Source organism: Protopterus annectens, chromosome 3.part0, assembly GCF_019279795.1.
Source record: "Protopterus annectens isolate FY-2018-M chromosome 3.part0, PAN1.0, whole genome shotgun sequence".
Classification (NCBI taxonomy): Eukaryota; Metazoa; Chordata; order Ceratodontiformes; family Protopteridae; genus Protopterus; species Protopterus annectens.
In genome coordinates, this window is record NC_056731.1 from 1,590,848,355 (window position 1) to 1,590,863,052 (window position 14,698).

The 14,698-nt window shown below is 39.6% G+C and overlaps 1 protein-coding gene across 3 annotated transcripts in view; it reads left to right on the plus strand.

Annotated features, from left to right (window-relative positions):
- Positions 1-14,698, plus strand: part of CPQ (carboxypeptidase Q) — a 3,127,273-nt gene that overhangs the window by 1,931,579 nt on the left and 1,180,996 nt on the right. For all 3 annotated transcript variants that reach the window (XM_044065629.1, XM_044065627.1, XM_044065628.1), the window contains one exon: positions 10,717-10,828. In XM_044065629.1, coding sequence (XP_043921564.1) covers positions 10,717-10,828 — 112 coding nt within the window. The remainder of the gene's footprint in view (positions 1-10,716; positions 10,829-14,698) is intronic.

Below are 14,698 nucleotides of genomic sequence, written 5' to 3' on the forward strand. Positions count from 1 at the left end.
TTCTAAGTATACTTGAACCTAATTTAACTTAAACTGTTAACTGATGACTTACCTGTAGTAGTTTCTGTAGTTGAACCCTTGTTTCTAGTCTGTGGCTCATGTGTCAGATGAGCTTGTGACAGTTTGACAGTTGGTGTTTTGGTGGGTTTTTTTCTAGTCATGGCTGACAAGCCTTCACCTGGGTTCAAAGGTTGCACTTCTTGTTTGCATAAAATCCTCAAGCAGAATGCCCACAAGGAGTGTTTGTATTGCTTGGGTGCTGAACATTTAAAAGCGGATTGCTCGATCTGTGCTGCCTTCAGTCTATGCACATTAGCCGATCGAAGGAATAAATTGATACTTATGGTCCTTCTTCTCTCCTCAGCTTTGGAGACTTAGACCCCTTCTTTGCCTTCATCAACTTCCTCTCCAACCACCAAAGAGGTAAAAAAGAAGTCCCTCCCTGTTTCTCCACAGGATTGTTTTGAGACAAAGAAGTCAAAGAAATCTTCAGATCTGACCTCCTTGGATCCGAGGAATATGCCTCCCCCTTTGGATCCACCAGCTCCTTCGGATCCAGGGGATGTCATAACCATCTCTCCTCCTTTGCCGGATCCAGTGCCTCAGGATCTTAGGGCTTTGATGAAGTCACTGGCTGTTTCCTACAAATCAAAGCATTCCCATCTTCCCTCATCGGCTTCATCTATGTCCTCCAGAAGTTGGTCTGAGATAGATATGGACAGGATGATGAGGCCCAGATCTAGATGGGGGGTAGTCTCGGGTCTGTCCCCTGTCAGATCCGTGAACTACTCTGGCCATACTGTTAGAACTTTTTCACTGATTCGTCCTTCAGTTTCAGACTCGCAGGATTTGGGACTTCTGTGTGTGCTGGACTCAGTGCAGGGGAAGCCTCCTTACTCAACGCCAAGGATTTCCTTGACTAGCTCTGTTCCAGAGTTCCCTGAGCAGGGCAGGTCTCAGAGCCATGGTGTTGGTGCCGGGTCCAGGAGAATGGGGTCGGCTCCATCCCTTTCAGAGCCATCCCTTTCCAAAGGCACCTCAGCACTCGACAATTCAGGTCCGGTCCCTTCTAGAGGTCATGGATCTGGAGTGAATCCTGTCTGTTTTCCATTGGTGATTTTGGATCGGGGCAAGCAGATAGGGCTTCTCCTGGTCCATCGACCTTTCAGATAGTGGAGAGGGCTTTCTCCAGAGGTGGAGATCCAACACCACATGTTCTCAGAACTACCCCTATACCCTCATTGGATCCAGGCCTTGAGCCCATTCATCCTGCCATGAATCTTCCTGGCTTGAGCGGCCTGCAAGATCTCCCTGGTCAAGAGGGATCCCCTTCTTCCAACACTTTCCCAAAGTACTTCAAACTTTTAAAGGCCCAAAAATAAAACACAATCCAAAAAAACGGCCTCGTTTGCAACGAGATGAAGAAAGATAAAAAATTCCAAATAGGCAACTAAGAAGTGCTTAACAAAAGAGAACTTTAATTTAACAAATAAAAATAAACCAGATACATCCAGTAAATCAAGCGCTTTCGTCTCCAATCATTTGGAGACTTTATCAAGACAGAGCATGCCCCAACTGCTAGCAAATTTATAATACAAAGTTAATTATTGAACCAATCAACATCCAGGGTTCATGAATAATTTATGAGCAATGACTATTCCTACACTTTACATCTAATAATGTCAAATAACCACACATAAAACATTCATCATCCTAAATATTACCCACTGTAATACATATAAACACATAGCTAAAAAATACATTATTAAAAAATCTAATAAAAACTCAACATTTCCTATATGTTGTACACCTCAAATAACTCCAATATATTATAGTATAAATTAATAACTATATGTATAAATACATAATAGATACAGTATAAAATTCACCAATGTATACATATAAGACATAAAAATAATGCATATGTTTCAACTATTAAGAATTACAAGAACATTTCTTTAAAAGCATCATCTGTCTAAAGCTTTTAATCTTAAAAAGCAATTAATACAACAGATTCATTTAAGCCTGGCCATTGAGTTGCATTTGTTCTCAACTGCCATAAGGCCTAACTTCTCTCCAAATATAAAGTCCAAGGTCCACCTCTTGGGTCTAGTTCAATAACTTCAATAACAGTGAATTTAAAGTCATGTCTGGGCCATTCCATACAATGTTTTGCAAGGGCATTGGTTTCTTTTTGCGGTCTGATATCCCTCAAATGCTCATAAATACATTTTTTAAGTTTGCTTTCTGTCTTTCCAATATAAAAACAAGCACATTTGGAACAGAAAGCACAATAAACCACCTTCTCAGTGTAACAGCTGCACTTTTTTTGTAAAGAGACCTTTATACCATTTATGTTAAATTTTGACCCATCCTTAATATATTGGCAATAATTGCATGCCCCACACTTCTTCATATGGCCCCCATTCCGAATCTGGTAACTCCTTTCAAATATGTTCTTTAAGGTTTGTCCCTTTCTATATACCACAATAGGCTTCTCACTTATGCATTGTCTAATGTCATTACTTGAGGTCAGAATTATCCAATTTTTATCCAAAATCCTAAAAGTTTCTTTATTATCAAGATTATAAGAAGTGATAAAAGCTGAACAAAACTTTCCATTTGCTTGCACTTGTTCAACAGGTGTCATAACATTCACATGAACATTGCTGTCCGTATTAACAGAACCAACATTCAAATTTAAAACCATATGCCTGTTCCCTTCATTGCCAGAGTGCACCATCTCCGAAATTAGTATAGCATGATAAAACCCTCTCTCTCTCTTATTAACTACTTCCAACATTAAATTGTTGATTAAGTCCAATGGATATTCTCTTTAAGAAACATATCTTTCAACAGTTCACATTCATCCAAGAAAGAGTCGAAACTAGACACCATCCGAGCAGCTCTAACAAACTGCCCCTTAACAACTGCTCTTTTTTGTTTGAAGGGATGGCTACTGTCAAAATGTAAAAAACTGTTTGAATACATTTTCTTCCTATAAATATATGACTCAAAATTCCTTAAGACTGTATTTTTTGTCAGTTTACCATCCAAATAAGAGATTTCATTGGGATCAATATTATGGGTGAACCTTAAAAAGGCTGTTTAATTATTCATGTGAGTTATAAATTCATTAATCATCTCACTTGGTCCATCCTAAAATATAAAAATATCCAAAAATCTCACATACATTTTACAATATTGATAATAAACTGAATTAATAACAAACTTTTTCTCCCATTGTAGCATCACCAAATTAGAATACAAACCACCACATGGAGAACCCATAGCAACACCAACTGCTTGGATAAAGAATTCACCATTATAAAATATACAGTTCAACACAAGTTCAAATAGTTGTTCATATACATTAAGTTTTGGTTGTGATACTCCTTTTTCCAATAAATAGTCACATGCCCATTCAATACCAGTATCATTGGGTATTGAGGTGTGCAAATCCTTCACATCAACGGTGATGAATACACCTGTCTCACTGTATTCTAAATTATTAACCCTTTCTAAAAAATCCCATGAATCCTTACAAATAATAGTTTCTTCACTAACAAAACATTTCAAATTAATATCCATGTATTTTGCTATGGGATAAGTGATAGAACTACGCCCATTCACTATAGGGCGCATAGGTGGATCAACCATATTCTTGTGTAGTTTTGGTAATCCAAATATACAAGGAGTTTTTGGATGATGCACTGTCAGGTAATTGTACTCATCTATAGAAATTGAGCCTTCAATAAAGGCTAAACGTTTAGGATTTTGGATAAAAATTGGATAATTTTGACCTCAAGTAATGACATTAGACAATGCATAAGTGAGAAGCCTATTGTGGTATATAGAAAGGGACAAACCTTAAAGAACATCTTTGAAAGGAGTTACCAGATTTGGAATGGGGGCCATATGAAGAAGTGTGGGGCATGCAATTATTGCCAATATATTAAGGAAGGGTCAAAATTTTACATAAATGGTATAAAAGTCTCTTTACAAAAAAAGTGCAGCTGTTACAATGAGAAGGTGGTTTATTGTGCTTTCTGTTCCAAATGTGCTTGTTTTTATATTGGGAAGACAGAAAGGAAACTTAAAAAACGTATTTATGAGCATTTGAGGGATATCAGACTGCAAAAAGAAACCAATGCCCTTGCAAAACATTGTATGGAATGGCCCGGACATCACTTTAAATTCACTGTTATTGAAGTTATTGAACTAGAGACCCAAGAGGTGGACCTTGGACTTTATATTTGGAAAGAAGTGAGGCCTTATGGCAGTTGAGAACGAATGCAACTCAATGGCCAGGCTTAAATGAATCTGTTGCAATTACTTGCTTTTTAAGATTAAAAGCTTTAGACAGATGATGCTTTTAAAGAAATGTTCTTCTAATTCTTAATAGTTGAAACATATGCATTATTTTTATGTCTTATATGTATACATTGGTGAATTTTATACTGTATCTATTATGTATTTATACATGTATTTATTAATTTATACTATAATATATTGGGGTTATTTGAGGTGTACAACATATAGGAAATGTTGAGTTTTTATTAGATTTTTAATAATGTATTTTTTAGTTATGTATTTATATGTTTTATAGTGGGTAATATTTAGGATGATGAATGTTTTATGTGTGTTTTAGATGTAAATTGTAGGAATAGTCATTGCTCATGAATTATTCATGAACTATGGATGTTGATTGGTTCAGTAATTAATTTTGTATTATAAATTTACTAGCAGTTGGGGCATGCTCTGTCTTGATAAAGTCTCCAAATGGTTGGAGACGAAAGCGCTTGATTTACTGGATGCATCTGATTTATTTTTATTTGTTAAATTAAAGTTCCCTTTTTTAAGCACTTCTTAGTTGCTTATTTGGAATTTTTTGTCTTTCTTCATCTCATTGCAACTTTCCCAAAGTACCCAGCTGAGGAAGTCCCTAGGAAGAAGACATGCAAAATGAGGCATGTTGACTCCCCAGTGGAGTCTCTATCTAAGGATACTGATTTTGATGAGTGGGCAGGATCCCCCCGATCCCCACCAGAAGACATATTAGAGATCTTAAAGCAGAAAAGTGGGTGGTCTGCCCAACCTCCTTCCTCTGAGGAGTCAGTTCTCTTGGAGGCATTCAGGATGGGCCCATCTACATCCTGGGTTACCCTCTCCCAGATGAACGCCCTGGTTGATTTGATGTCACAGCGGACATGGAAGGAATTGGTCTCCATTGAGCCCATATCCAAATAACACAATATGTTTCTGGTACCCCCTGTAGATAGAAAACATTGGCATAAGGGTCCCATAGTTGACATCATGGTGGTGGCAGCCACTAAAAAAGAGCTGGCAGAAGAGTCTGCTAATGTCCATCTACCTAACAAGGAGTCTAGAACGTTGGACAAAATCTGGAAATGTGTTTACACCTTGGCCACTTTCGCTCTGAGATCCTTAAACTATCTCACTCATTTTACCCAGCTTCAGAGAGATCTGATCAAGGAACTCTCAGCCTCTCTCTCGGAGTCCATGCCTGTGGAGGAATTTTAAGAAAATTTCTCCCAAGCTGACCACTGTATCATCCATCGCAAACTCATTCATGAGGTTGATCTCCCATACCACAGAGGGTACCTCACGAGCTATTGGTTCAGGAGATTCCCTAAGGAGAATGCCTGGGTGAGGCTATGTGATTTTGTGGAACTTTTTAAGGTGTCCTTCATGAATGTCCCTTACGATGGCTCTTCCCTTTTTGGGCTGTCTGTTCGAGATACTCTCACCCACAGAGAAAAGGGCAGGAAGACCTTTTCTGCTGTTGGAATCAAATGTTCTACCCCTAAAGGTCCTTCTCAAGAAATCAAAATGGAGGTAAGAAAATGTGGTTTCGCAAATCGCAAGGGCCTTTCCAGGATCCGCCTGGAGAATCCTTCCCCAGAGACAGAGGGGGATGGTTTGATGGTAGATGCTGCCCTAGAGGCAGAGGGGGTCCACAAAACCAGGGCTTTAGGGAATCCTTTCCTGACAAGCCCTACCAGCGTTCTTGAAACACTGCCTGACTGCCCTCCTCTGGAGGCAGTGGGGGCATGACTGGCTTTGCACCCAGAAGCCTGGACCCAGTTGACCCAAAACCACTGGGTGCTAAGCATAATATCCAGAGGTTACTACATTCTCTTTTCCCTTCTTCCTGCAAACTCTAAAAGCCTTCCCAATGTGCCACCCAGTCAGAGGGATCAGGCAGCACAGGAAATTTAACAGCTGCTTCTAAAGAGAGTCATCCAAGCGGTCCCAGCCAAACAAAAAGGATTTGGAACCTATTCCCGCTTCTTTTTGGTGCCGAAAAAGACAGGGGACCTAAGACCCATTCTGGATCTAAGCAAGTTGAATGGATATGTAAAGAAGTCGAGGTTTTGAATGGTTACAGTTTACTGCATTCTACCACTGTTGCACAAGGAAGACTGGATGTACTGGTTAAATCTCAAGGACATGTACCATCATATCTGTAGAACAATGTGTATGTGTTGTACCTTTAAGAAGTGTTTCAAGGTCGGCACGTGCATATAAATAGCAAGCACGTGCTTGCTTCTGTGCCATTTTGAGAATGTAGCCAGAGAGTGAGCATGTATGAGTGTAATAGCTAGTTTGTTTATAAGTTTATCTAAGTTAAAGTTATAAAGCCTCAATCCTGATGTGTTTGCACATAATAAAGCTGCTTGAACAGAACCCACAAAGACTCATCTATTTTATCCTGACTGGACGAGCAACAGTATCAAAATAGACAGATGGTCCAGGAGATATTTGTGCTTCTGGCTGCAAATCAATCATTACCAGTACAGTGCACTGCCCTTTGGGTTCATCATAGTCCCCTGGGTGTTCACTAAATGTATGGCAGTGGTAGCAGCTCACTTGAGGCTGAGAATTCCAGGTGTTTCCATGCCTGGACAATTGGCGCTGTACTGCTTCCACAGGGCATCAGCTAATCCAAGCCAGGGACTACTTGCTGGAGTTGTCTCAGTCCCTGAGTATCACCATAAGTCTGACCAAGTCAAACCTGACTCCTGTACAGAATCTAGAATTTATAAGGACTCAGCTGGACACAAATAATTAGGTTGTGTCTCTTCCCTTACACCGAGTAATCATTCTGAGGAATCAGGTGCAGGAACTGTTATCCCAACTGGCCCCCACTGCTCAGCATGTATTACAAGCCCTAGGATCCATGTCAGCACCTATTCTGTTAGTCTGTCTGGCAAGATTCTTCATGAGGGTGCTCTAGTGAACATTTGCGACTCAATGGTCCATCCTTTTTCAGCCTCTTTCCCTATGCATCAGACTGACTCCAGTTTGCAAGCGTCACCTAAGCTGGTGGATACATTCAGACAACCCCCTTCTAGGCAGACTGTTCTTGAACAACCCCCCTATAGCCACAGTGACTACAGATGCTTCCCAGTTCGGGTATGGGGGGCATTACACTGGGAAGATGGTACAAGGTACGTGGTCCCCTACTGAGACCAGGTTGCATATCAATGTCCTAGAGATGAGAGGAGTCCTCCTAAAGTTGCAAGCCTTTCAGGATGATCTCCCTTTAGGGACTATTGCAGTACACACCGACAACATGTCTGTTATCTGGTACATAAACAAACAAGGAGGAACCCGTTCTTACTCCTTCTGCATGGAGGCCATGAAGGTGTGGAAGTGGCCAATATCTTCAGACCACCTTCTAGTTGCAATGCATATCCTGGGGAAAACCAATGACCTATCGGACAGACTTCGCAGATCACTCCTGATTCCGCATGATTGGTCCCGCAGTCAGTCAGTAGCGGACATGATCTTCAGTCCTGGGGTCAACCTTGCTGCTACCTCTTTTCCTCTCCCGTCAACAACAAATGCAGCAAGTTCCTCGCTCTGATCCCTCCTCAGGGGAGTCCCTGAGGGATGCACTAGTCCATTATTGCCCCCCCCCGGGTCTCTTGTATGCTTATCCTCCTCTTCTACTCATTCCGAAATTTCTACAGAAGGCAAGCAGGTTAAAGAGCTTGGTCATCCTCATAGCCCCCTTCTTGCCTCACCAGGTGTGGTTCCCCTTCCTATGGTCTCATCTGAAATATCCCCCTTGGATACTGGAGCCAAGTCAGGACCTCCTTTCTCGCCCATCAGGGATGCAGCAAATGAAAATTTGTGCCCTCAAATTAACCGCTTGGTTTCTCCATTTCCAACCCTAGTGAGACAGTCCAGGCTTAACTCCCAAGTCCGGAAAATTCTTCTGGCCTCACAAAACGCTTTCACTAAAAACATCTACAACAGTAAATGGAAGAGATTTGTTGTCTAGACCACAAAAAGAAACACTGATCCCTTCTCAGCACCAGTATCGGAGATCCTGTTATTTCTCAGTACCCTATTCGGGGAAGGTGCTAGCTTCTCCACTATCAAGCTTCAGTTAGCTGCTGTCTCCAATTTTCATGCTGCAAGTCAGTCTCGTTCTGTTTTCACCTTTAGGCTGTGCGCATCCTTGATGAAAGGTGTGTTTTTGTTAAGGCCTCCAATCAGGGACCCTTCCCCCTTCTTGGGATCTCACTTTAGTGTTGCAGGCTTTGACCCAGGGACCCTTCAAACCAGCTGCAAATTGTGATATGAAGTTCTTGTCATGGAAAACAGTCTTTTTGGTGGCCATAACTTCTGCTAAAAGGATTTTTGAACTACAGGCCTTATCTCCCAAATCTCCCTACATAGTCTTTCATAAGGACAGATTGTCTTTACATACCAATCCTTCCTTTATGCCTAAAGTAGCCACCAAGAACAATATCAATCAATCTATCCAATTACCAGTGTTATTTCCACATTTTTCCAATAAAAGGGAGTATGTTCTTCACCTCCTTGATGTCCATAGACAACTCCATTTTTATCTGCACAATACCAAACAACACAGGAGGTCTAATCACCTAGTAGACTAGGACAAGTGGTGTAAAAAATTACCATGGCAAAATGGATATCTGGCTCCATTTCATACATTTACTCTGCCAAAGGACTGGAATTACCTGGACCTCCCATAGCACATTCCACCAGAGCTATGGCTACTTCTTCTGCCTTCTATTCCAGATCCTTTATTGATGATATCAGTGCAGCAGCAACATGGTCTAACAATCACACCTTTATATCACACTACAAGTTGGATATTATATCCAGGAGCAGGGCATCATTTGGGTCAGTGGTGCTCCAGCATATCCTTCCATGAGGGCCACCTGGGGTCTGTGTATCTGGGGACTTTGATCCTGTTGTAAGGAGGAATGAAGAAGACATCAGATTAAAAATGTATGTCTTACCATAATTTGGCATCTGTGTTGTCTTCCTTTATTCCTCCTCACTTTCCTACCACCATCCCCCTGACTCTTGTTCTGGAGGAACTTAGATTATGAAGGGAGCCTAATGTCCTGTGTCTGAACCTCTCCGGCTGTTCCTTGCTGTGTGGTGTTGCATGTATGGAAGTGGCAAACTCGATCTGAGGTATTTGGGTGGATGTGAGGGATTATGGGTAGGAGAGAGGAGCTTGAGAGTCAGATTCAAGTCTGTAGAATGTGGCCGAGCTGGATCCAAGGGTCGGATCTGAGACCCTAATATGAGGAGGAATGAAGGAAGACAACACAGATGCCAAGTTATGGTAAGAAATAACCTTTTATTTCTTAACATGTTATACACATGATGTTCTTATTTTGTTGAGCTTATGGCTTCTAGAGTACAGGTGAGGCTTTGGTTGGTGTTAGTTTTAGTCCTGTTGTTTGCTGTTCATATTTCTGTATTGTAATAACTGCATTCTTTATTATCTGAATATTTAATCTGAAAAGAAGAGGCTCTTATATCTACTGAAAACATCTAGTTTTTGTAATGCAGATTAGTTAATAAAATATTTAATTAGTAGGTCAGTTAATTAATTTGGGATGGGATGAATCAGACATATAGATGACAAACTGTGAGACATGGCAGAAGAGCTTTTTAAAATGTAATAAAACGAAGCAAAAGGGGTATATAATTTAAATTTTGACTTGCCTGAGTGCCCAAACATGTACCATGCAGATATTTTTTCAGGAGAATGCAGGTGCTTACACAGAAGCCCTGTGGCAGTAAAAAAAAAAAAAAAAACACTTGGTAGTAACACTGGTAAGCATTTGCCAAACATCTAGCAGAACTGTCATGTAATTCAGGATGTCATAGTGAATATCAGAAATCATTGATTACATGAGAAAATTGAATGGTATCCCACACCATATAAGGACATTCTGTAGTATAGTGATTTGCACTGTTCAGTATATTTATTAATTTGTTCATAGTGTTTAGCTTACCTTCTTTGCTCAACAAATTCTGGACAAATCCAAAAATAATTGGGGGGGGTATCCAAAAATCAGGTACAATTTTCAAATGCTTCTGTAATTTACTTAAAATGATAATGGAATAATAGGTTTTGCATCAACGTACATTTTCTGTTATTTACTAGAAAATCAAACATTCTATGAGGGACAAGGCAAAATATGACACAAAGTCAGGGAGGTTCCAGAAAAAAGAAACAGATAAGAGGTATAGTACTTAGTGAGTTGTTAGTTGTTTCTAGATCCCTAAGGTCTAACCAGATAGCAATAATTTTTGCCACTGTTTTTTAAAACAACAACTAAAGCTGCTTATCCCATTATGTACTTTGACTGTCGTGGGGAGCACAGTGACAGTGTTTCTTATTTTTGTTAGGTGGTACTCATCAGTGGACACCTGGACAGCTGGGATGTGGGACAAGGAGCCATGGATGATGGTGCTGGTGCGTTCATATCATGGGAGGCACTTTCACTGATTAAGGACCTTGGTAAGTGCACTAACCATACAGCTGTGAACTAAATCTTTGGAAATTATTACATTAAAAAGAAGAATTATTTAGAATTTGAAAAGATAAAAGCACTAACTGAAGCTAATAAAAATGTGATGTTTTTATTTCTGGCATTATTAGCTGTTTTTTTAGTTATTGTTATAGATCAGTAACTCATTTGTAATACAACAATAAATACAAGTATATGAGCAGTACTAGGCAGTTACTCATTGCAGAGTTATACATACTCAACAGGAATAGCCATAAATCAGTGAGAAAGAGAGAAAAATGATTCTGATATTAATCATCAGCCAGCCAGTGGTCGAAGTTAAAAATAGATGAAGCAGACCTGTCACAGCTTCTGCCAGATGACAAAAACTAAATAAATAAAAATATTTTTTGCATGGAGCAAGTTCCCCTCGTTCTCATATTTGTTGATTTTGCACTCCCACACAATTACTTATTTATACAAACGTCACAAAGGCATAACCATGGTCAAAGCTGAAAAGCCCAAAAATCTTGAATCACTGCTAATAGAAACTGCCCTGGAGGTGATTTGTAATGGGAAACACAATAGCTGAGTTACAGTGTGTGGAATTATATTTGATGAGTTACATCTAAGTCACATTTACACTGACCAATTATTTTATAGGTAGGGTGTGGGAGTAATTGGAGCAAAGAGAGGAGTGTAGTCAGCTGTATGTGTGACTTACAGGGACAGAACTCTGACTTGACCTCAATTATTGGTCCAGTAACTGGAACAGTCATCCAAGGAGGGATGGAACTGAGTGGACGAGACTAGATTACCCATCCAAGGGGCCAGCACAAACCTCTAGCTGTAATAAGGCCAGGTATTACATCTTCTGCAGCTTGGGACTTGGAAATCACTGGCATAACAAAAACATATAGGCACTTTAACTGGAAACGTTATGTGAGAGGACGGCATGCTGACAGTGGCTCAAGCATAGCTGGCACTAGAGCATGCTTTCTACAGTGCAGCTGTTATCAGATTGCTATAAATGTGTCCTAAACCCCACTGGAAAAGAACTGCAGTCCTCAGCTCTCACCTCACCGTACTGCGGTCCTAGTGCTGGATAATGACCTGATGGTCATGGAGGGGTGGTGACCAAAATAATAGGATCAAAAAGAGAGAGAAGTGAGTAGGAATGGATTAAAATATGGGGCTAGTACATAAAGAGGAAGAAAGAAGGTCTAGTCACAGAATGGGGGTGCTACAGATAGATTATGGAAACTATATAGTGAGAATACTGAACTTTAGAAAAATATGAAAGCAGGCTTATGCCTTTCAAGTAAAACATGTGGTGTTATGATATGAAGTACAGGTGAGCATGAAGACCAGCTTTGGTTTTCCTAATGCAGGAGTGCAGAAAGCGTCATGCACTTGCACTGTATGAAGGGGTTTTCGGAGTCACTTTTGCAGGGAATGTACTAGTAGTACTTTTCACTCAGGCTGTAAAGGCTTCCGAGACGTTGATGTAAAGCATGTGGAAAAATGAAGGACATTCAGAGCTGTGCAGTTACCTCTGAAGGAGAGTAAGTTAAAGATGTAAAGATCTGTCAGAGCAAAGTAACAAAGGGTGCAGTAGCTAGCCAAAGGCAGCAATGCTCAGATGCAGTAGAAAGGATAATATAAAGCAGCAGACTTGAATAATATGAGTTCTGTGTGAGCTTGTGGGTGAGTTTGATTGTTGCAGTGGAAGGGCATTGTCCAGCTCTAGCAATGTATGTTTACTTTTTTGCTGTTGTCTTTCAGCAGTTAATAGTCTACTAACCTTGTTAGGCTGAGCTGTGTTTGAATAAATGAAGAGCTATAATTACTATGATATGAGAATGAGATGGTTCTAACCAGAGTTTCAGATATTTGAAACAGAATACATTGAAACCACCAGATGAGAAGGTTCATTGAAAGCTGTAGACTGGATGGCTTTATTAAATTCTAAAGGCATCCTTAGGTCACTGGTTCAATTCCTTCTCAAAGGAGTTTGACTTTAGAGGGATTGGTTTGGCTTAATGATTAAGGTCTTCAGCTCATAGAGACAAGATATAAAGTTTGATTCTGACCTGGGATTATTGGTTAGGCTTAAAATGGCCCTTCAGGGCAGTTAGTTTAGCACTCACCCATGAAAAGTTAAAAAATAAATTTAAAAAGTTCAATACGATAAAACAGACGTCTTTGTAAATAAAATAAAAATTTTCATGTATCCTAACATCAGGCAAGAACTTTATTAAAACATATAACAATAATTTATTTAAATATTTGATTAAAAATGTTAAAATAAAATAATGATCCATAAGTTTATAAGTTACTGCCATAAGATGCAATTCAGCTGTTGAAAAAAGTATTTTATTTAATATCAAATAATAATGTAATACTACCTCCTTAGAAATATGTATTAGTAACACCAACCTTAAAATGACCACATGATCCTGATCTGTACTGTTCATATAAGCCCTGGTCATTACTTAATGTTGATGAAAAATGTTGATGTCAGTTTTGACAAAGAGATTAAAATATTCTTTTGCACTTAATCACTAAAGATCAGACTGGATTTATAGATAAATATCAGACAAAAGATAATATAAAAAGAATTATTACACTAATACATTTTGTTAATTCTAACAGAAATTACTTGCTAGACTTTAGAAAAGCCCTTTGATGCATTAGATTAGACATATTTATTTAAAACAAAAATATTTGGATTTCCTTATAAATTTGTAGAATATACAGATTCAAAATCATATGTTAAACAGGGAGTTTTATGTCACAATCAATTAATATTATAAGAGAAGTAAAACAGGAATGTTGTTTATCTCCTTTATTTGCTATCACAGTTGAGCTATTTGCCAATATATCACAGTGAATAAAGAGATAAAGGGCTTTAAGATCATTGATAGTTGTTACTTGAAGTTACAGCTATTTGAAGAGTGCATTTTGATAATGTTAGAAAAGATAAACCCTCGGATTCACTAATCAACCGTGCAGGACTAAACTAGTCCTGCACTTAAGCGGCAGTTTAAGAGGAGGACGGCAGCTCGCCATGCATAATAATGAAGGCGTGCCGCCAGAGCTCCAAATCCTACACTGAGCGTGGACAAGTGCAGGGGGCGTGTCTGAGAGCAGAGCTCTCAGAATAAACATGCCCCTGCAAAGTAGAACAGAAGAAAGTGTACATAAATGAGCGAAACCGCTCATAAGTGTCCGCATATCTCCACCAACATTCCCCATGAGTTCAACAGCAAAAGTACATTGAAATAAAATGAAGAAACCCTTGTATTAATTTTTTTAAAACCCTGAGTACAGCTAACTGTAGGTGTGTGGGTTTGCCCATTGCCTAGCTACGGTTAAAGCAGCTGAAAAGGCTGAAGAGTATAACAAGGAATATATATGCAAATGAAGCAGCACAGCAATAGTGGAGTGGTTAGAGCATCTGCCTAATGAAGAGGCATTCCCGGTTCGAGTCCCACTGCAGCACAAATCATTTTCCATGGGAAGTCTGTATATGAACATAATTTTACATAATTTTGCCATATAACCTACATAATAACATTTAAATGTGAACTGGAGTACTGTATGAAATGCACATGTGAAGTGTTAGTGTCATAATGAATAAGGCACAAGAAAGCAGGTCTAAGCACAAATAAGCAGCGGTAAGCGTGTCCAAGTGCATTTGCGCGGGGGTAAGCATTGCCCACACAGATTAAGCAAAGTAGAAGCTAACTGAGTGTAAGAAACTGTAACTGGAGGTTAGCAGTGCTTACCATCGTGCAAACGCGCACAAACCCGCTGGATCCAATGGCCCATGTTCTGCCCAGCAACAAAATAAACTGCCTCTGCAAGGCTCAAACCCA